At 38.8% G+C, this 22165-nt stretch overlaps 1 protein-coding gene across 3 annotated transcripts in view; it reads left to right on the plus strand.

Annotated features, from left to right (window-relative positions):
- LOC140185766 (uncharacterized protein C10orf143 homolog) overlaps window positions 1-13331 on the plus strand; it is a 15255-nt gene extending 1924 nt beyond the window's left edge. For 2 of the 3 annotated variants that reach the window (XR_011882722.1, XR_011882723.1), the window contains exons 3-5: window positions 7417-7587; window positions 11182-11232; window positions 12687-13331. Coding sequence is in view for 1 of the 3 variants with exons in the window: in XM_072239392.1 (XP_072095493.1) it covers window positions 165-236; window positions 7417-7587; window positions 11182-11232; window positions 12687-12716 (324 nt within the window). In the remaining 2 variants the exon portion in view is untranslated. Of the gene's footprint in view, window positions 1-13; window positions 237-7416; window positions 7588-11181; window positions 11233-12686 lie in introns of those variants that run through there. The other variant, XM_072239392.1, reaches the window with a different exon arrangement.
- Window positions 13332-22165: the final 8834 nt, after the last annotated feature.

Below are 22165 nucleotides of genomic sequence, written 5' to 3' on the forward strand. Positions count from 1 at the left end.
GTGGAATCCGGCTGAAGCCGCGCCGTGCGCGCGCGCGCACGCTCGCTCCCTCGCTCGCTCATCGTCCTTTCCCGGTCTCCCCCGGGGATCGTTCGCCGGGGCTCTGGAGGGTAACGACGGGGGGGGTTGCGCTTGTGGTTTCGGCGGGGCGAGCGCCCGTCCCCATGGATTACTCAGTTACCCTCCAAAAGCGCCGCCTCGCCGTGCCTCCGGAGAGCTGGGGTCAACCTGATAAAGTGAGTGCTAGCGGTCGACTGACCGACATTTATAACTTCTGTAAACGTTTATTACAGAATCTTGCAATGTTGAGCTTAGAGTGAAGCGGGGATCACGGACGGAGAGTAGACTTTAAATTTATGTTTGTAATGTACTGCTCTAATTTTTGTGGCACGTATACGCTGGGTGTATAAGCTTAAATGGTGTTCTTGCCCAGCTTGTTTGGGACGACAGGCGCTCTAGTCAGCCGAAGTTTGGTTTTATCGGGTATTGACGGGGTGGTGAGGTCTTCTACACTTGGAAGATAAAGCGCTTTGATTTTGCATTCCTTATTACGTGCCCAGTTTAAAAGATTTAAATTGCTATGCCATCGATGTATTTATAGTGGAATTTTAGTGTTATGTAAAAAGGAAAGTTCTTAGTGCTGTCAACTGGGTGGGAGGAATTTTATTAAGAAACAATGTCAATTTGCATTTGCTTCACAGTGCAATAGATATTGTGCAGTGAGCCTCGGTCACTTGGTATGTTGGAAGGCGGGGAAAACAGGATGACTTTGCGTATGAACGGTAGAAAAGAAGCTGTGACCTTGCAGAGCCAAGGGCACCTGCTAGATAAACGTAGCTGGTGAGAATTCTCCAAGTTTGTGTGAAAGAGTGTAGTTAATCAAATAAGAGATCTTTGTAAGAATGAATATACCATTTTTTTAAAGAGGCTAAATTTAGCTTAAAATTGACTCAAGACTCTTGGCTATCTCAAATACGGCTTGGAGCAAAACAGAATTTTATATTTGGGAATGAGATCACCCAATCCATAAGAGTGATTTAGCTAAATTTCATTTTCCAGTTTTCTGGCTCTTCAGCAGTTGAATTCAAGTTTTGATCAATGTAATAAAATCACTGAAATACATAAGAAATTTGGAGGAGTGGGAATGGGCCACGTATGTTGTCAAGCCTACCTGACCATTCGTTTGCTGGTCTCAACTTGGTCCCTATTCCACTTTGAATATTGGGAAACAGGAATTTTTTTTTCTATCTCAGCCTTCAGTATCTACAGCTCTCAGAGCACTGAGGTGGAGAATTCCTTGCAAAAAGAAATTCCTCATTCACTTAAATAGGTGATACCTTCTTCTAAAATGATACCCTTAATTCTAGATTACACTGCCATTCAACACTGTCATCCCTTCTTCTAAACTCCAGGATCCTCAATTATAACTTAATGATAACCTCTTCATCCCAAGAATAAACCTAGCAAATCTTCTCTGGATTACTTCAAATGCGGGGGAAAAGAACTTGTACGTGATGTTCCAGGTGTTCCTGATTAGTTGTTGTTGTTCGTCCATCGTTGACGTTGATGAGGACCTCGACACCATTATGATGGTGTCGAGACTAGCGCGTGATATGGATTTAAGTGAGGGAGAGTTGCGCAGCGTCAGCCTCACTCTCTCCCCAATTCTCATCTGGGTCCAGTGGCAAGACAGAGTCTAAACGGCTGGAGATGGGACTAGGCGCAGTGGATGACCAGGACATCTTCTGTGTCTTGTTCTGCTCTACACATTCCACGACACTTGCAGAGACCACCTTCTTGACCGTTGGACCTTCCATTGGTCTCGTCCGCTCAATCCGCCGGAGTCTGTCTTCACATGCTGGGATAGACAACTCCCTATCTCACCGAGGGTTTGAGACCCGTCGGCTACCCTCACCTGGTTTAGCCGGCTTGTCGAAGCCGTTGCCCGGGGTGTGGCCGCTGTCGCATGCAAACAGCTACGGGGAGCCACAGGTGAGAGCTGAGTGCCAGGTGGGGACCAAAGCTGGACTAACCGCCCTGAAAAGGACGCGACATGTTCCCCCACCAGAGGTGCTACCCCTCCCTGACACCCCATATACCCCTCCTGATTAGTACACTTGCATCAAGAGATGCATTTTTTGCAATAGTGCTCAGCATTACATTTGCCTTCCAAATTGATTTATACAGCACAGGAATGGGCCGTTTGGCCCACAATGTTGCACCAAACCAGCTAAAGACCAAATCCGAAACACCCAGACAGTAATCCCTCCTATCAACAATGTCCATATCCCTCCATCTTCCGTATGTCCTTACTTTTTCAAAATTTGGAAGTTTCTAAAATTCTTACACTGAGAGACTGCTAACAGTTAAAATACTTTATATTTTCTGAAATAAGAACCAAAGCATTTAAAAACATTTGAAAATTATGTTTGTCCTTAAATGTGTTAATTTTAATTAATGCCAAATCAGCATTTGTGTTTACAACATCAGTGTTTTAGAATCTTAAAGTAAATAATGATTGCAGAAGTTGCTATAATATACCAAAAAGAGTTGTATGAAGGTGAAAAGGGGACTGATAGCATTGTTAGTAGGAATTTTAAACAAATTCCTGCTACTCAGCATAGAAATTTGTTGTTGGAATGCTGGATTAATTTGAAGTTGAGATGAGTTACTGAAACTTCTTATTGTTGTTTTGGTTCTTGACTGTAACTTGGAAGCATACCCCACTAATGACATCAGTATTATTTCAAATAAAGTTTAGCATTGGTGATTATTTTGTGTTTACCTAAATTGCTGAGATTAGCTTAAGAGTGTTGCAATTTGATATATAAAAAATATTTCCATAAAGCATTAATGTTCTGATTGGTGTTAATATAGTTGTAAAAAATGTTAAACACAAGAGATTCTGCAGATACTGGAAATCCAGGGCAGCGCGCACAAAATGCTGGAGAAACTCAGCATGTGAGGCAGCCGAGACCTTTCTTCAGGACTGGGAAGATGCCAGAATAAAAGAGGTTGGAGTAGGAGAAGGTGATAGGTGAAGTCAGGTGGGTGGGAAAAGTAAAGGGCTGGAGAATAAATAATCTGATGGGAGAGGAGAGTGGACTATGGGCGAAAGGGAAGAAGGAGAGACACCAAAGATTCAACGTATGTTTATTATCAAAGTATGTATGCAGTATACAACCCTGAAATCTGTCTTCCCACAAGCAGCCACAAAATAAAGAAATACCATGGAATCCGTTCAAAGGAAACCTCAGACGACCAACATGTGGGGAAAAAAATGAACAAATCAGGCAAACGGCAAAATAATGAGCAAGTAACACAATAGTAAACCACAGAGTCCTTGAAACAGTCGAGAGATGTTCAGTTCAATTTAGCACTGTCGTTCGTTGGCTGCAGAGCCAGTCCACGTTGAATTGTCCTGATCAAAATCACGTAAAATAGCTGTAAAAGAGTAACCAGAAACACATGTAACATGAGTTTTCTAAAACCAAATCCAGTCCACACCGATCAAACCTTGCCCAAGACTCCAGCACCTTCTGGCAGCAGGGAGGGAAACCGGTCAAGCCCCACTTTCCTACTGCTGTCATCCTCGTTGATTTCAGTCTTGCTCAATGCTTTAATTGGTGAGTAGTTGAGCTAATCATGGGTTCACATTCTGCCATTAGGCCATATGCTTTGTTCTCAGCCATGCCTAATTCCCTCAGAGACAGCAAAAAAGCAGATCACTCAGTAGGTCCAAAAACACATTATCAAGATGTAAATTGCAAGCTACAATTGCACACAGATTTGTAGTAGAAGTATATGTAAAAGAAGTAGTTGTTTCGTGAACTGTCTGCAGAACATCACCATTGGTCGCTGGCACCATCTTGCCAGGACAGGTGATAGGTAGGTGAGGAGCAGAGGTAAGAGGCCAGAGTGGGGAATAGAAGAGGAGTGAGGAGGGAAGGGAAAAATCATTACCAAGAGGAGAAATTGATGTTCATGCCATCAGTTCAGAGGCTACCTGGACAGAATATGAGGTGTTGCTCCTCCACCCTGAGAGTGGCCTCATTGTGGCAAAATTGAAGGCCATGGGCCGACATGTAGGAATGGGAATGGGGATAGGAATTATCATGGTTGGCCACTAGGAAATTTCACTTTTTGGGAATGGAGTGGAGTTGCTTGACAAAGCGGTTCCCCAATTTACATTAGGTCTCACCATTGTACAGGAGGCTGCATTGGGCTCACTGGATACAATAGTCAATCCCAACAGATTCGCAGATTAAGTATTGCCTCATCTGGAAGGATTGTTTGGGGCCCTGAATGGAGGTAAGGGAGGAAGTGAATGGCAGGTGTAGCATTTCTGTCACTTGCCAAGAGGGAGATTAGTGGTGAAGGATGAATGGACAATTAAATCACGGAGGGAGCAATCTCTGTGGAAAACAATGTGGGGGAGGTAAAAATGGGGGACTAGAAATGTATAGAGACTGGACATCCCTGGTGAAAATAAGGTGATCAGGGCCAAAGAATTGAAAATTGTTGAGACGATCAAGAGCACGTGAAGTGGCATGGATGTAGGTGGGAAAGGACTGAACCAAGGGGAGATAGAAAGGAGTCGGGGTGAATCCAGACATGAATTCAGGACAGGAGCAGGCAGAGACAGTGGCCCTACCTGGACAGTCAGGTTTGTGGACCTTGGTTAGGAGGTAGAGATGAGCTGTGCATCGTAAGGAAATTACGAGTTTGGATGGGAGTTCTGCAGATTTAATGAGGTTAGCGATTGTGTTGGAGACAATTTTCTATAGGTTGAGAAAATAATGTTAATTAGATTCCTTCACCTCGGTAAGCTTTCTGAAGTATTTTAGTTCCACCAGTCAAGTTTTGCACTTGGAAACATGAGACTGCAGATGCTGGAACCCATCTTTGTACCAAGTTTTAATCATTGTTTTGTGTCCACTATTGCATATGTTGTGGTATATAGTCAGTAAACCTTGAAGCTGAGTTGTAAGATAACTAGGGTTAATACTTAAATATAAATTTCATCTTCAAACATATAGCAATTATTCAAGTCGTCACTTTTTATTGTCATTTTGACCATAACTGCTGGTATAGTACACAGTAAAAATGAGACAACGTTTTTCAGGACCATGGTGCTACATGAAACAATACAAAAACTACATTGAACTACGTAAAACAACACAAAAACTACACTAAACTACAGACCTACCCAGGACTGCATAAAATGCACAAAACAGGGCAAGTATTACAATAAATAATAAACAAGACAATAGGCACAGTAGAGGGCAGTAGGTTGCTGTCAGTTCAGGCTCTGAGTATTGAGGAGTGTGATGGCTTGGGGGAAGAAACTGTTACATAGTCTGGTTGTGAGAGCCTGAAAGCTTTGGTGCCTTTTGCCAGATGGCAAGAGGGAGAAGAGTTTGTATGAGGGGTGTGTGGGGTCCTTCATAATGCTGCTTGCTTTGCGGATGCAGCGTGTGGTGTAAATGTCCCTGTAATGGTGGGAGGAGAGACCCGGATGATCTTCTCAGCTGACCTTACTATCCGCTGCAGGATCTTGCAATCTGAGATGGTGCAATTTCCAAACCAGGCAGTGATGCAGCTGCTCAGGATGCTCTCAGTACAACCTCTGTAGAATGTGGTGAGGGTGGGGGGGGGGGAGGTGGACTTTTCTCAACTTTCACAGAAAGTAGAGCTGCTGCTGGGCTTTCTTTGCTACGGAGCTGGTGTTGAGGGACCAGGAGAGATTCTCCACCTGGTGAACACCAAGAAATTTGGTGCTCTAAACGATCTCTAGGTCGTCGATGTTCAGCAGAGAGTGGTCGTTCCATGTCCTCCTGAAGTCAACAACCATCTCTTTTGTTCACATTCAGAGACAGGTTGTTGGCTGTGCACCAGTCTGTTAGCCGCTGCACCTCCTCTCTGTATGCTGACTCGTCGTTCTTGCTAATGAGACCCACCATGGTCGTGTCATCGGCAAACTGATGATGTGTGTTCTTAAAAGTTACAGATTTTCTTTATGGTCATGACATATTCTGAGTTGTATTTGTTCCATGAGAGAACAAAAAACTAGAGATGGAATCCAAGCTATTACTCCAAGTTAATAATTCTGGTCAGAATTCATTGAGAATTACTGTTAAAATAAAGTTTCACTTTAAATCCTGCCACCACTGGATCAAGTGCCCTCTTGTGGTAGTTTCCAGCACGTCCTCTCAGCTCTATTATTGTTATATATGTGTGTAAAATGTTTGTTCACCCATAACTTAAAGATGTAGGAGGCAAATTTGTCCCACTTTTACATCAATGTTTATAATAATTATTTACACCCAAAATCCTTTTAAAATAATGTGCTGAAAGTGAATCTCAAATAACACATTCATGTCATTGTACAGTGATATTAAATAGCTAGGGCAAATGTTTTGTGCATTGGAGATTCAGTTGACAAACGGAAGAAAAAAAACAGCAAACATGCTCTTATGCAATGATGCAAATATGGTTTCAGCTACAGCATTTGAATGATCAGGTAAGAGTACATGATATAACATTCAGAGTACCATGTGAATAATCGATCTTATTTAAGGAATGATATTCATACACCAGAATCAGTTCTGGACCAATACCAATAGTTGTTTTATGGAAAGATTGGGCAGTCCAGGTTTGTATATGCTGAAGTTTGCAGTGAGAGGGGACTTAACTGAAATACAAAAAATCCTGTAGATTTTTGACAGGGTGGACGTAGAGAAGGTGTTTACTCTTGTGGGAAAATCTGGAATTTTGTGGTTAATAAGTAGTTGTCCGTTTAAGACAGATGAACCAAGACCTTTCCCTTTCTCGGTCATGAGTCTTTGGAACACTCTTCCTCAAAAAGCAGTGGAAGCAGTAACTTTGAATATGTTATGATCTCAAGTTAGTTAGGTTCTTGATAAGAAGGAAGATGACAATTAATGCATAGAGATGAGAATACAGGGTCAAGATTAAAATAAGACTAGTCATGATCTTATTAGAGTAAAGCTAATCCTCTATCTGACCATTTGAAAATCCTGATGGTTTGGCACCTGACTCATCAAGTGATGTTTGCAGTTTCCGATCACGGGGGCAGAGAATTGTTCCTCTGCTAGCCACAGTTGTTTAAAATGAAAGCCAGAAAGTGCATGTTCTGAAAATACTCCATAGGTCAGACTGCATGGGCCTTTGAACTGAAATGCTGTTTCCTCAGTGGAGTCTAACACAAGTCTAAATGATGATAAAAGTGTTTGCCAAAAATCCTGAATGGATGATCCATTGCTGCTTACTTGTGAGTTTCCTTGATCACAGAGAAAATATTCAGCCAATTCTAAACCATTCCACGTGATGTCAAAAAGCGGCTGAGTGAAATGAATGTAACTAAGTTTGTATTCCTTATAATTTTTTTTCTAGAAGCGACCTTGCCACGGATTGGATGGAGGTTTTCAGAATGACAGTGATGTACCTTATACCCAACTAAACTGGAGCTCCACAGATCATCAGAATCTGCAGAATCATGTTCAACCTGCAGAAGCAATTTGCACAATCTTTGCACTACCGAGTATAGACAAGTTAACTTCTATGGTACTGCGTAGCTTTTTCTTTCCAGCAGTTGATGTTCTTTTAGATCTTTCTAAGATGAGATTTTTTGTTACACATTGAGTTGTTCTTTGTAATATAATTATTTTATTTTGCTGTTTTATTACTACTTTTTGATTTCTTAAATAGCACAATAGATATAGTGCCTTGTAAAAGTATTCAGCCCCAATCCTTTGTTCACATAAGTGAGTATTACAGCCAGGGATTTTGATCAATTTAACTGGATATTTTTATTTGTTAATTCAAAAACTGAATTGTCAGCAGTTCAAAAGAATTCATTCCCTTTTGCTCAGTATTTAGTTGATCCACTTCTCACAGCTATTAAAGCCAGTTGTCTTTTTGGATAAGTCTCTAATAACTTTGCACAATGTGATGGAGCAAGATTTGTCCATTCCTCCTTGCAAAATTGCTCAAGCGGTGCCAAGTTAATTGGGGTGTGGTAGAGCACAGCAATCTTCAGGCCTTCACAGAGATGTTCAATCAGGTTAATGTCAGGACTCTGACAGAGCCACTCAAGGACATCAATTTTCTTCATTTAAAGCCACTCTATGGTGGTTTTGGCAGTGTACTTTGGGTCATTGTCCTGCTGAAAGATGAATTTCCTCCCCTATTTAAGCTTTCTGACAGAGGCTAGCCATTTTTTAAGTCCAGGAGCTCTCTGTATTTAGCAACATTCATCTTCCCATCAATCCTGACCAGATTTTCAATGCCTGCTGCTGAAAAACATCCCCCATAGCATGTTGCTACCTTCACCATGCATTACATGAGGGATGGTATTACATGGCTGATGCACAGTATTAAATTTACAACTGCACATACCACTTGGTGTTGTGGCCAAAAAATTCCACTTTAGTCTCATCTGGCAAGACTTTTTTCCACACCTTTAGAGTATCTTCGAAGAGATGCTTTGCAAAATCTTTATAGGTAAGGATATCCTTTTGTTTTTAACCAGCATTTCCTCCTTGCCACTCTTCCATAAATTCCTCTATTGTGCAAGGCCTTAGAGATTGGAGCCATGAACTTCATCTCCAGTTACAGCCACTGACCTGCAGCTCACTCAGAGTGACTGTTGGCGTCGAAGTAACCTTTCTTACAAGTGCCATTCTTCTCTGACTAAGTTTAGAGCGGGCAGCCTGACCTAGGTGGTGTGGCTATGTCATATTTTTTCCACTTTTTCACGATAGACTTCACTGAGCTCCAAGGCATGATCAGTGACTTTGAAATGGTCTTGTACTCTTCTCCAGATCTGTGCTTCTCTATTATCATTTTCCTGACTTATCCTGAATGTTCTTTTGTCTTCACTTTGGTTTGGTCTATTGAAAATCTACTATACTGTTGGACCTTACAGCGAGAGAGGTATTTATTCAGGTGATCCTCCAATTTTCTACATCAGCAAATTGGCTGAGTTTGTAAGGTAATATACAGTATTGCACCTGAAGAAAGGTAACGTACTAATTACAAATATTTTTGGCCTCAATTTTGGTTTTTAATTTTTGGTAAATCGTTAACAAGTTTTGGAATTTTTCTTTTGATTTGACATGATGCACAATGTCTGGTAGATTAGCTCAAAAAATTCAACATTTATCTATATTTTAGATCTTAAAAATGAGACAGTAAAATGAGAAAATAATCATGGGGCTGAATACTTTTTCAAGGCACTATAAATACTATTTACCATTAATTGACCAATCCTGAGCATCTTAAGAATATTTCTAAAGTGAATCATTCAAATTTTTGAGAATTCAAGAGTTGCCGGTAGGGTTTAATTACAGATAAATGGACACACAACTATATATTAGGCCAGTCTGTATCTTGCTGAACTAATGCATTTGGTTCCTTCAGGTTGTTATAGCTAGGGGTGGTAATGGGGGATAAGCTACCACCACCCATTAAGTGCTCAAATGGCATGTGTCTCAAATAATCTCTGACAGCCAAGTCCAGCAGAACTGTCTGACAAGAGAAGGGGCAAAGGCGTGTTACTGGCACCTTAAAACCATTTCCTTCAGGCAGATAAGGCTCGTCAGCGTGGTTGGCAGCTCATTTAGGAGAGGGAAAACTCTGATCTCAACCTCCACTGTCTTGTGACTATACCCACTTATGGGAAAGACTTTGGCAGTAAACCGAGAGGAACTGTATGGAGCTGTCCTATGTTGAGTTTAACGTTGACTGGCAACTCCTGTGATGTCAGCAGTGCCTAGCTGTAATGGTCTCTGCCTTTCTTTTGGATTTATGAGCTGTGTGGAGAGGGAGAGCCTGCTGCATGCTCTCCATATCCAACTACCCAGGCTTGTGTATCATATAGACAGCTAAGACTCAACATCCATTGTCAACCCCAACCAACAGAAGGCATCAAGTAATGCATTTTACTAATCCAAAAGGTGTTGTTTGCACCAGAGGAATGCTTTGAGTTTATATACTGTATAATATTTGAATGAAGTTGCAGTTCTTCTCATTTACATGCGAACAAATTGTGATTTAATAAAAAGGCTCTTGCACAATATTGCATTTTTTATGCTTCATTGGCTACACACCCAAATAGCAACATTATCTTCCCACTACCCTTCAAAATCTAGAGTGTGGTATATCTTTGTCTCAAATCTCTAATCTCAGCATTGTTTCCTTATTAAAATGTAAAATCTTGGAATTATCCATAAGTTTTTTTGCTTGTATTAGTCAGCGAGGCCCTATTTTGCAGTCTAAAGTAAACTGTTGAGTATTTCATGGATTTATATATACTGTAAGGTGCTGTTGGAGAAATAACATATGGAATATGGTGATATTTCAGATTCAAATTCATTATCGTATGTACCTTGTGAAACAGTGAACTCTTTTGATTGCATTAACAACCATCACAACCCAAATGTGTGTTGGTGACAGCCCGCAAGTGTTAACACACTGTCTGGCGCCTACAATGCTTGGCAGCACAACACAGAAAGCAATAAAACAGAACCTAACAAGCAACAAAACAAAACCTTTTCCTTCCTCGTTTGTACCTTGACTCAATATCCATGTCAGATTTTCACCGAGCAATCTCAATCTCCACAGCCTGTCTTTTTGGAGCACTGTACAGATACGTAGTCTAAGACGTCTCAGAATCAACCTTCATGACTACTCTCAGGAGAAACATATTTTCACAGCGCAGTGCTGAATCAGGATCTCCACAAGTCATTTCCTTACAGTCTTTGGTCGCTGCCTTCTCATCGCTCTGATACTCAGAGTCTGTCTCCACAAATCAAACCTTCACTGTAAACCTTTTGGACCTATACCATTCCATCTGAACGTGATCAGGCAAATGTTAGGCACAACTAAAATTATTAACACGTCTACAGTAAGTGCACTAGTTTTCCTAAATTTTTTTCCTTTATACATTGGAGCCTTTCCAGAAGTAAAAAATAATATGCTTTTCAAGGCAATTTTTGCAGTAAAATACAACAATGATTGGTGTGCTGTCATCTATTTTCACAGTGACACAGTGTGTTGAAGCACCAATATATAAGGAAATCTTTTGAAAATATTTAGCATGGTACACACTTATTACTGTCAATTTTTGTTATTTATAGCAACATTTTCTTTCCACAGGGACAACCAGGCACATTAAACCCTTGCCTTCGATGTTTGGCAGGTGAATCTGTAAGTACTTAGTTTCGTAAGGATTACTGAACACAAATGTGCTCTTTTTGTTAATGATGGCATATGAAGGTTGAAACTGAGTATCAGATGAGGCAAAATACCTCATTGAAATTAATGTGAATTTTTTATGAGTTATCATTGAAACATTCAGTTTTAAGGATTAAGTAGATCTGTGGTCCAAGCTAGCCCAATATGTTGTGAAGTATCTGCATACATCCAATATTGTCTGTCGATCAATTTAAATAAATTACAGCATCTCAGCAGGGTTTTAATCTTGCAATGACAGCTAACCTTGGAGCTTGAATTGTTTGACTGCATAGTTAGCTACCTATTGTTCAGCTTTTCTGTAGCTTAAAGTGAAGTAAAACAATTTTTTTTTGCCATTTTCTAAGAGAGGATAAAGTACCCTTTTTTTTTTGAATATCTATTGTGATAATCTGATTTGGGTACTATTACAGAACTAAAATTTGTTCTCTTGAGGCTTCACATTGGTTCAAAAGATTTATCCATTAACTTGTAGATTTATGCAGACAAGAGAGGTCTTGAATGTAGCCTTCAGTCTGTGATCATTTGGTTGATCAAAAGGGATCTGGTGTCCCTGAGATTGAGGGGGAAATTGGCTAGATTTTTTCATTATCTAGCATATTTCACAAGAAGTGCATATCTGGACAACACGTTTGCACATTATGGTTTTTTAAACTATAAGCCACAGGAGCAAAATTAGGCCATTCGGACCATTGAGTGCTTTGCCATTTTATCATGGCTGATCATAGCCCTCAACCCCATTCTTCTGCCTTCTCCTGTAATCTTTGACACCCTAGCTAATCAAGAACCTATCAACCTCGGGTTTAAATATACCCAATGATGTCTTAGCCTCCACAACCATCCATGGCAAAGAAGTCCAAAGATTCACCACCCTCTGGCTAAAGAAATTTCTTCCCATCTCTGTTCTAGAGGGATGCCCTTCTATTCTGATGCTGTGCCCTCTGCTCCTAGATTCACTTCCAAATACCCTATATCTAGGCCTTTCAATTTCAGTATTTTTTTTGATGAGTTTGCACCCTCCTCCCCCAAATTCTTCTAAACTCCAGTGAGTAAAGGCCTAAAGCCATTGAATGCTCTTGGTTTGACTGAGCTACCAATGCTTCTTTTCATGTGTAATGAATAATCTGACCTACAGAAGAGACAATAATTGAAGAAAGTTGAAGGAAGCAGGGGAAGAAGTGTGTAAGGCTATTTGGTATTAGAAAACATGACTTCTATTACTCTCATGACATGTATTTTTTCTGGCCTTTGGCAAAAACTTGCACCTCATTTTCTTTGTAAACCATCATTTTTTGGCATATTAAGTATGCTTTCCACTTTATATTGTAAATTAAACAATAAGCATTTATTATCTGCTAATTAGATCATAAAAATGTTGTAAAAATATAGTGATTTTGTTTCTTTTTCAGGGGCATATTAATCATATCACAACTGGCTAGGGGAAAAATTGAAGATAGCTTGCCAGGATATTCTTCTGTCAAGCAAGATATCATCCACTTTGCAATTTTACTGCTATTAGGAATACTGTGCAAAAAATGACTCAAGTTGCTTAATTGATATTGCAAGCTACTGACTGCAAGCCTGACCTATATGGAAAATAATTTATTTTCTAACAACAAAAGTTTTTTAGCAAGGAATTTTTCACAAAGATGTGCTTGAAATAAATTAATTTTGAATTTTAATTAAATCATGAAGATAATTGAACATTGGTACTCAGTATAGAATTGATGTCACTTATTATAATGCTTGTTTTTAAATTCTGATATTTTTATAACAGATTTCAAAATAAATGTTTCTTGTATTTTGTTTCAAAATAGTAAATTGATAGGAGTTTTGACCATATTTTTCAAATTTTGTATGATAATTTCTGATTGTTAATTTGCAAATTAAACATCAGAATTGCTTTCCTTCATTTTATTTTTCTTTAGCCTTGCCATAAAGCCTGCTAATGCTTGTAGATAATTTAGTATTGATAACTAAATTATCAAGTGCCATTCTTCATGTGTGAGCAAAGCTTATGGATCAGGTATTAAAGTGGAGCTTGATTGTGTCCACACTTTGACAGAAGTGCTTTCCTGTCAACAACATTTAACATGTTTATTTTAATTGTGGCTTTGCCCTAATGTCTTTTGCCTGTCATTAATTACAATTGTCTCTGCCAAATGTTTTATCAAAATTTTGGTGAAGGTTCTTAAAACAATAGAATCTCTTTTTTTCAGTAAAAAATTGTATTTTTCAGTACAATTAGATCATCAGATTTTGTAACTAAAACTGTAGCTATTTTTAAATGATTATCTTTTGTACTCTTGCATGCTTGCCAAAGAGTTCACATCTTAAATCAGCATTTACTAATCATTTTCTTTAAACTTACTCAAAGAAAGACCATCTGGACCAGCTGTGGTTTCAATTTGAAAGCTATCAATATTTCACCTGAACTACTTGTGGTTACATACCAAAAAATAACATTTTTAGGGCTTATATCCAGGGGAAATCATAAACTACTTTCTCTTCCGTGGCTGTGGCTATGGTTGAACTTGAGGATGGATAGACAGTTTTCAGAGGCTTCTTGCTGTTGTTATAGCACACTGGTAGACCTTTGCCAATTTAATTTGTTCAGATTTATGAATAAGATGGCGCAATGCCATCTGGAAGGCAATAACTGCTCAACTTTTTCCAGAGAAGTTAATGTGATTTTTTTTTTTTTTGCATTTAAACCATACCATTTAACTGAAGGATGATTGAAAATTAACTGCTACTTTTGATGACTTTTTTTTAAACGATATCCATTGTGGGGCAGCTCATTCACCTTTGGTCACCACCAGACACAGCTCTTACTTGTGGTTCCAAGTACCTGGTGAATGTAGACAGCAGGCTTCAAACCCTGGTGAAATAACAACGTGTCCTAGTATGTGAAGTCTTTTCCAACAGTGAGATCCAATGACCAAGAGGGTAGTTCTGCAGCACCTCATGGAGAGCAACAGGCATGAAAAGGCACAGAAGAAGTCATGGTTATCCACTGCAGCCAAGGAAGACCCTAATTTGTGACAACTATTTGTACCACTGGACCTAGACCTCTAAGGGCAAGAGAGTGGAACTGTCACTGTGCAACAGCTTTTTCACTTTAAAAACTCCCCTTCCCAACTTTCACTGTCATTGTCGGATATGACAGATAACCAACAAACACACTGCCCTGTTCTTTTGATTGTTTGTAAATGAAAATCAGTGCAGACACTTACTATAGCTAATGGACTGCCTTCATACATTGCTTTCAATGATTGCTTCCTCCAAATCTTCATTTTCATTGTTGCATTCAAGATTATCTGTCCCTTCAAATACTTTGTAGTTCCTAACTTGCTGATATTGTGATTATAGTCTCATTTTCACTCCCAGAAGTTACAAGCATCTCCAAGCTTGAATGCTTGAAACTGCAGTAAGCAAACTAATACTAAATTGTGTTACTGCTTATTTGTTGCCAACTACCAGTGACAAAAACTCGCTGCATTTTGAACACAAACACACACAGGTGATGCTATTTAAAAACTGTTCACTCTAAGCACGGTCGAGTGAACAGTTAAGTTCACATAACTGGTGCTAGTTCGAAGCTTTGGTAGCTGTCTCCTGTTCTAAATAAGCAGCATAGTGTCCCAAATAAGTGGCTGGACTGATTAACTGATTGTCCAATTAACTGTCATTCTCTAAAGGAAATATTTATAATCGCTGTGGGAATTGACTGCAATTCAGTGTATTTTTATCCACATTTAATGGCCATTCAATTGATTTTTAGTCTGTTTTAGGTGTAATTGAAGTTTGAGCTAAATTGAAAAGAATGCCATTGTACAAGAAAATGTGTGATTTATTTTAGTTTATAGTATTTAAAATAATAACTTGGTTGACAAATGTCCTCGGTCTAGAAATTCTTTGAATGTGTAAGCAATTATGGTATTCTGTTCTATTATTTTGGTTCCTTAATGTTTTAGCTCTAGGTGGTAGTGGGGATAAGCTCCCACAACCTATTAATAGACTTAATATCATGCTTCTCACAACATTGCCTCTGACGACAAAGTCCAGCTCCTGGTCTTCACATGTGACATTTGCTACTAAGCCCAGCAGAACTGTTTCTACTGATAGGAGAAAGGGCAAAGACAAGTTACTGCCTTAAAACCAGTCACTTCGGGATGATGGGGTATGACAGCCATGGTTGGCAGCTCATCTATGAGAAGAAATAGTCTGATCTGAAACCTCGGCTGCCTTGCGACTATAGGGAAGGCTTTGGGAATAAATCCTGAGCAAAAAATCTGGAGTTGGAGTCAATGTTGACTGGCAATTCCTGTGACACCGCTGGTGTCAAACTATATCAGTCTCTGCTATTTCTTTGGATTCATCAGCTGTGTGGAGAGGGGGAGCCTGATGCACGAGCAACGAATTGCTCTCCATATCATGCTGCCCTGGCTTGCATATCACGTAGGCAGCTGGGACACAATATTCATGGTTGACCTCGATCAATGGAGGGCCTAGTAAAGCACTTTAGAGCTGAAAGTTATTCAAAGAAGATTTCTCTGAATAGCCTTCCAGGAATCATTCTTGTAAAGTCAAGCATTTTGTACCAAAGGCAAAGTAGGTTTCATCTTTGCTGATAATGAGCCAGCAGATAAATGGTCAGTTTATAGGATGTTTTTTTTTAAAAAAATAATAGATTCTTGCTTTCAGCTAGAAAATCTTTGCCAAATTGCAACAGAATTTGTGTTTGAGAACTGGGTTTGAGCAGCAACAACTACTGCTATTGTCCTCAGTAGACAAGACACAGAAGCAATGTTGATTGACTTTGTAAAATAAAGATAATGCATCCAATGGTTTTTTGGTTAGAGAAGACACTTTCTCCACTTCCAAAACATTCAATGAATAAAATTCAGCAATGTTAAGATTAGCTTAATCACTTTGATCTCAGGTACTTTAATTCTGTTGTATTTGTGTTAATTGCAAAATTTGGAATTGCTGTAAATATTTTTTTCATGGATGATAATTGCAGTTACTGAGTGAAGTTCATTTCAAGTTGAGGTCTTTAAACTTGCATAGAAAGGCCTGTTAATTTCTGTACATTTTTGGAAAGTAGTTGTTAGGGAATACATGAAAAACCATTGTTTTCCATGTTCTGAACACATGGCATAACATTTGGCATTCAGTATTACTGGATTTATTTTTATTCCATTTATGCTAGAATTGTAGGTCAAGTGGATGTGGAAATGTTTCTTTGCATAAAGTATTCTAGTGAAAGTAATACTTTTCCAGAGATCTTAAATAGTATATACTGCACGTCTCTTCCATTATTTCTGACTACAGGTAAAGGTTGTTCTGGTACAGCATTGCCTCTATCTTCAAATTGTAATTGTGTGAACATATCAGGCTGGAGGAATAAAGTGGAGCAAAGAAAATTGGAAGGAACATTGTTTGTACACTAACAAAGCCCATCAATATGGAGATCCCTTCCCAGATTTTGACAGCCACCTCTCAACAAAGGCAGACATCGATGATTGTTGCCACTGCTTCCAGTGAGGCAGCATAATCTAATTGTCTAAGGAAAGGAGTATTGGAAGATCAGTGTGTCAAATCCAGCACAAAACTCATGATATACCTGTAGAGGTGATTCCTTACTCCTCTTCCCCGCTCCCCCCCAATATGTTTCTGAAACTTAGACAACCAACTGCAGACGCTGCAAAGTACTGTCTATACAAAATATTTCAGATCTACCAGCAGGATAAGTGAATCAAAGGTAGTCCAAGTTTCAGAACTGTTCAAGAGGGTAGGAATTAAGCGTTATCAGGCAGACCATGAGCTTCATCTTGGGTTTAAGACCTTGATCTACAAAACTAGTTTTCTTACAGACCTAAAGGTTATGCTGGCACAGTGAAGATAATGGTTAAGTGGTCTGCCAACATCCCAAAAGGGAGACCCTAATTGTACTCAGTGGACCCCACTGGATCCATAATGTCATTTATATATCTAATACCAGAGTGCTGGAAAAGGCATATTGTTCCAAACTCCAACATGGAAAGAGATTAAATGGCAGAAAAAAAAAGATTTAAGGATTTTATTCACATCTTTGAGAAATGACGCAACATCTGCACCAACTCCTGAGAACCCCTGTTTCAAAGTTAAATGTGAGAAGGACCATTTCAGAAAGTAGTCAGTCCATGTTTTGGAGCACAGAGAAGCCCAGCGTAAACAACAGAAGAGTCCTCCACTTAAACCACTCATCCAACTGTCAAGCACCTCCTACTCAGCCTGTGGCAAAATCTGCCTGCTCCTCCTCAATGACCCTCAACATTCAGAACTAGAGTAAGAACAAGTTATACTCAAACCTGAGGGAACCACAGGGCAAGAAGAGATAAATTGTGTGACTTTGCTTCTCTTTTGAACATCACAAAAAGTGAAAACTAATTGGATACAACCAGAGGTTTGAATTTAAAATATCTGAAATGTTGAGGCACTAAATTTTAAACATCTGAAGATTAATATTCATCTAATACTTTAGGGCATACTAAAATAGAAAATGTTTAATTCTACATTTTATGACCTGAATGATAAATGGTGAACATACTGGCCAAGATCCCACCAGGTGGCCTATTCACATTTTAACTGGAAATGCTGCTTTCACATTTTAAAAAAATGAATTTTCACAATTATTAGAGAATTTACATTTGAGTAGTTAGGTCAACAGATCAGGCAGTGACATCTAGCTTTTTTTAATATCATAATATGGACCATTCTACATCAGGGACTATTTGGGGAAGTTATGAGGATGTATTAAAAGTCATTTTACAAAATTTGTATGTCATTACAACCATAGAGTAACTGAATAGCACAATACTGTAATTCTTATCAAGATTCAATTTTATTAAGAATTACTGACTTTTATGTTCAAAATGCTATTTGTTGAAGAGGGATATATTCAATTGTTCCTTTGGTCCTTATTATGCCAGAATTTACTTTGTACTTTTGAAAATAAACAATTTAAAAAATACTATTTTGTTCATTGTACTAACGTTAAATCGAAAAACAAAGTGAAGTAGTCTAAGAATTCAATTGTCCAAACGGTGATACTATATGCATTGAGAGTAAATTCCTCTGCCCTATTCTCTGTGCTGATCCTAGAGTCCATATTTTTTCACATACCATTTGTAGCTGCACAGCTACCAGTGTCTCAAGGCAATGTTGACGTTGGTTGTCCTGCAAATTGGCTGATGAGCTTCCCTAAAATGGACACATTGCTCCTAGATTGCTCTGATAGTCTAATGACAGCTCATGTCGTCATATTGGGCAGCACAGTGAGACATTCTTTAGGATCAGTAAAGTATCTATCTCTCTATCTATCATACCAAGCAAAACTGCTGTCTCATGGCACATGTGATCTCAGTTCACTTCTGATCTCCGTGCAACATAGTATTAAACTAGCCCTGTGTCTTTGATGATCAGACATATAGAAACACTTAAAATGCATTCAATTTTCAAAATATTCATTTCATAAGTTATGTTAAAATTATATATTTTGGTAATTTGCAGCAGTTTAAATTGGAATAAAAAGAAAGTTACTCTTTTAGACTTTTAATGGAAGTAATCACCAAATTCAAATAAATGTGGTTGCACCAGATTTATCAGCCATGGCTGGTATAAAGCTTAATGACTGGATATGCATTGTGTCTGGCCCCTCAGGCTGATCTGCCACTACATTTAGTAGAGGAATTAGAAACAGAGGGAGAGATCTGATAGGCGGGTCTACAACATATTCTGTACTTCATTGTTGCAATGCATGGATGCAGAACTCATCAATCTTCTGACCAGCTGAAGGTTTTATTCACTGGTTCTCCAAACAAATTTCCAGGGGTTGGGGGGGGGGGAACAATACATTGGGCATGTTGATTTTCATTCAAAACAAGTATGAAGTTGCTGTTGCAATGGAGCATAAATGTTAAAGAAATTGTGAGTCACGAAGAGGAATGCAGGCCAAAAAGAATAGTACATAGGACACCGCTACTGAGGACAATTATAGAATATTCGCTGATTGATCAAAACTTCTAAATAAGATCTTTTTCCTTACTTTCAAGTGATGGAGGCAGAGGGAATGTGATGGTGTACTGATTACTCTGTTACTTCAAAGTTCAAAATAAAATTTATTATCAGAGTACATACATGTCATCACATAAAATTCTGAGGTCCTTTTTCCTGCAAATCTAAGGTACAGTAACTGCAAACAGGATCAATGAGCAACAAACTGAAAATGGAAATAAAATAAATAGCAAAAAAAAGACTGTGAAATAATATGATAAAGAGACCTCAAAGTGAGACCATTGGTTGTGGGAACACCAGAAATGGAATGAGTGTAGTTATCCCCTTTCATTCAAGAGCCTGATGGGTAGGCTTCTACTCAGGTGTTCGCTCCTGATGCCAGGATGAGTAGCCCTCCTTCAGAGAAATGTGGTGGCCATTCATTTTTCTCACTAGTGACTCAAATTCATTACTTGAAGCAGAAATTCCTATCGAGAGCCACCACTTTAAGAATGCTGTCATCGTGGGAGATTACAAATAGGTTGGTACATGCACCTTAGAAAATAGCCCTGCCACCGCTGAGAAAGTATCTAGCACAGATCCTATAAACAGTAATTTCTTGTGCATTTCTAAGTTATTTTTATTTTTTTTTTGCCCAACATATTTAATTTAACAATGCATAAATTCTTATATTCAAAATTTGAATGTGTTTCAATGAAGTGAACTTGACAAATTGCAATCCAAGAAAGAAGCTTAGGTTAGTTTCTCTGCTGTCCAAAATAAATCTAAGACAAATGGAAATAGTTTTTGGTTCCTTTGGGAAGGAGGTATAAAGTATTGGGTAAACAACTGCTATGCTTTCAGCAGCTTGAAACAAAACTGAATTAAAAGCCAGTATTATCCTTGCATGCTATTTTCAGTGATCTCTTTTGTCCAATATGCTTTTGGTACTGAAACTAAATATGTTGTTTCAATTGAAAGGACCTGTGGTGGCAAGTAAACAATGACTTCCTAATTATTGCTATAAAAGCTTTATTTCAAGAAAAAAATAAAAGTGCTGTTGGTTAAGACATTTGATATATGGTACTTGTTTTGAAGAAAAGCAGATTCACCAAAATTCTTTAAGGACTACATATGTTAGCTCATAAGACTAAAGAAGGAATGAGAGTAGGCTATTCAGCCCCTTGAGTCCTCTCCAGCATTGAATAAGACAGTGACTAATCTGACCTGTCTCAAGTCCGCACTTCTTTTTTTCCTCTATAACCCTTAATTCCCATACTGATTAGAACCCTATCTATATCAATCATAAATAGGACTCTGTTCCCACATTTCTTTGATTTGTAATGCTCTGATAGAATTTATTTTCTCATATCAATCCTATGTGGGCATCTCCTTAATCTGAGACATAAGCAATCCCAGACATGATTGTCCTAATCTAATTGACCTCAGTTTGTACAGGGTAAAATCTCCTATTGGTATAACTGAAAGCAGTAGCGTGATGCTATCTTCAGATCCAGAAAAAGAAGACCAGTAACTAATTGAGATCTTCATTAATCCAAAGGGTAATTGTCTTGACATATTCTGGTTTTTCTTTCTCCATAAATGCTGCCTGATCTGCTAGAGTTTCCAGTGTTTTTTTTTATTTTAAGTGTGAATACTTTATTAATTTAAATCTGAGTGTTTGAGTACTGGGGTATATTGAATCCAGATATACCAGATATGCATAAAACCAGATTTTTTAATACAAGTTATATTTATTTATAGAATGTTGTGAACTAAGAAATGTTCGACTCAGCTGCACTACAACCTGTCCACATGCTCTGTTGTATGCAACGTAAAGCTCAACATAGACCTGTCAGTTAAAGTGGAATAGTGTGATTATTATGGAAGGAGCAGACAGACATCATTACAATGCTGGAAGATGTCAAATGAAAGAGAATGCTGATAAGCATAGTTAATGACATGCTGCGTTGATGCAAATTGCTGTATTGTTTTAAAAGCATTACTATTAAACTTGTTAATTATAAATTATTATAGTACTTATGTTTAGTACAAGACTGTGGCCTAGTGATTGTACATATTTCGAACCTTTTTTACTGCAAACAATTAACCATAAATTTCATGGATCTGTGTGGCATTGCTGGATGTGCATAGGAATATGTGGTTTGCTACTTGCCTGCTCTTGTCAGGTTTCTAATGCTGTCTCTCCAAAAAAAAAAGCTGGCACCTCTAAAGCAGCCAAATGAAAGCAAGTAATTATGCTGAGGGAAGATGACATTGTGAAGTCCCACATTCAAGTGGCCTTCAGCTCATATCTTCTACCCTTTGCCCCTTTCTATTTCCTGGCCTCTTGACCCCTATCTCCTCACTGTCAGATGCCTGATTGCAGACCAAAGACAAATGCAGACAGACTCTGCATATGAAAGGTTCAGGAAAAAAAAATGTCAAAAAATCCAGTTGAGGAGCTGCTGACAAGAGCAGCAAGCTGAAAGAGAGTAGAAAGAGGCCAGTGGAGGGGGCTGGCTTTGACAATCACCAAGTCACTTGGGACTTGGCCTGGGGTAAGTAGGAAACGGGCATCCAGATCAGTCAAAGTCCCAAGGCTTGTGAGCTCTATTACAATAAAAGTACTGGTTGGTCATGTCAAAAAAAAAGTGAAGGTCATGGAGCATGAAGACTGAGCCCTAACAAAAATGATGCCAGGGTTCAAAGCATGAGGAAAAACACATGCCAGATGCAGGTAGTGGATGAGTGACCAGAAGGGGACGATAAAAATAATAAGGATGCAGGCATATGGTGAATGGTGGAACAAGACAGGAGTTTGCTAGAAATAAGAGTTTATTAACAT

Source organism: Mobula birostris, chromosome 21 (assembly GCF_030028105.1).
Source record: "Mobula birostris isolate sMobBir1 chromosome 21, sMobBir1.hap1, whole genome shotgun sequence".
Lineage (NCBI taxonomy): Eukaryota > Metazoa > Chordata > Chondrichthyes > Myliobatiformes > Myliobatidae > Mobula > Mobula birostris.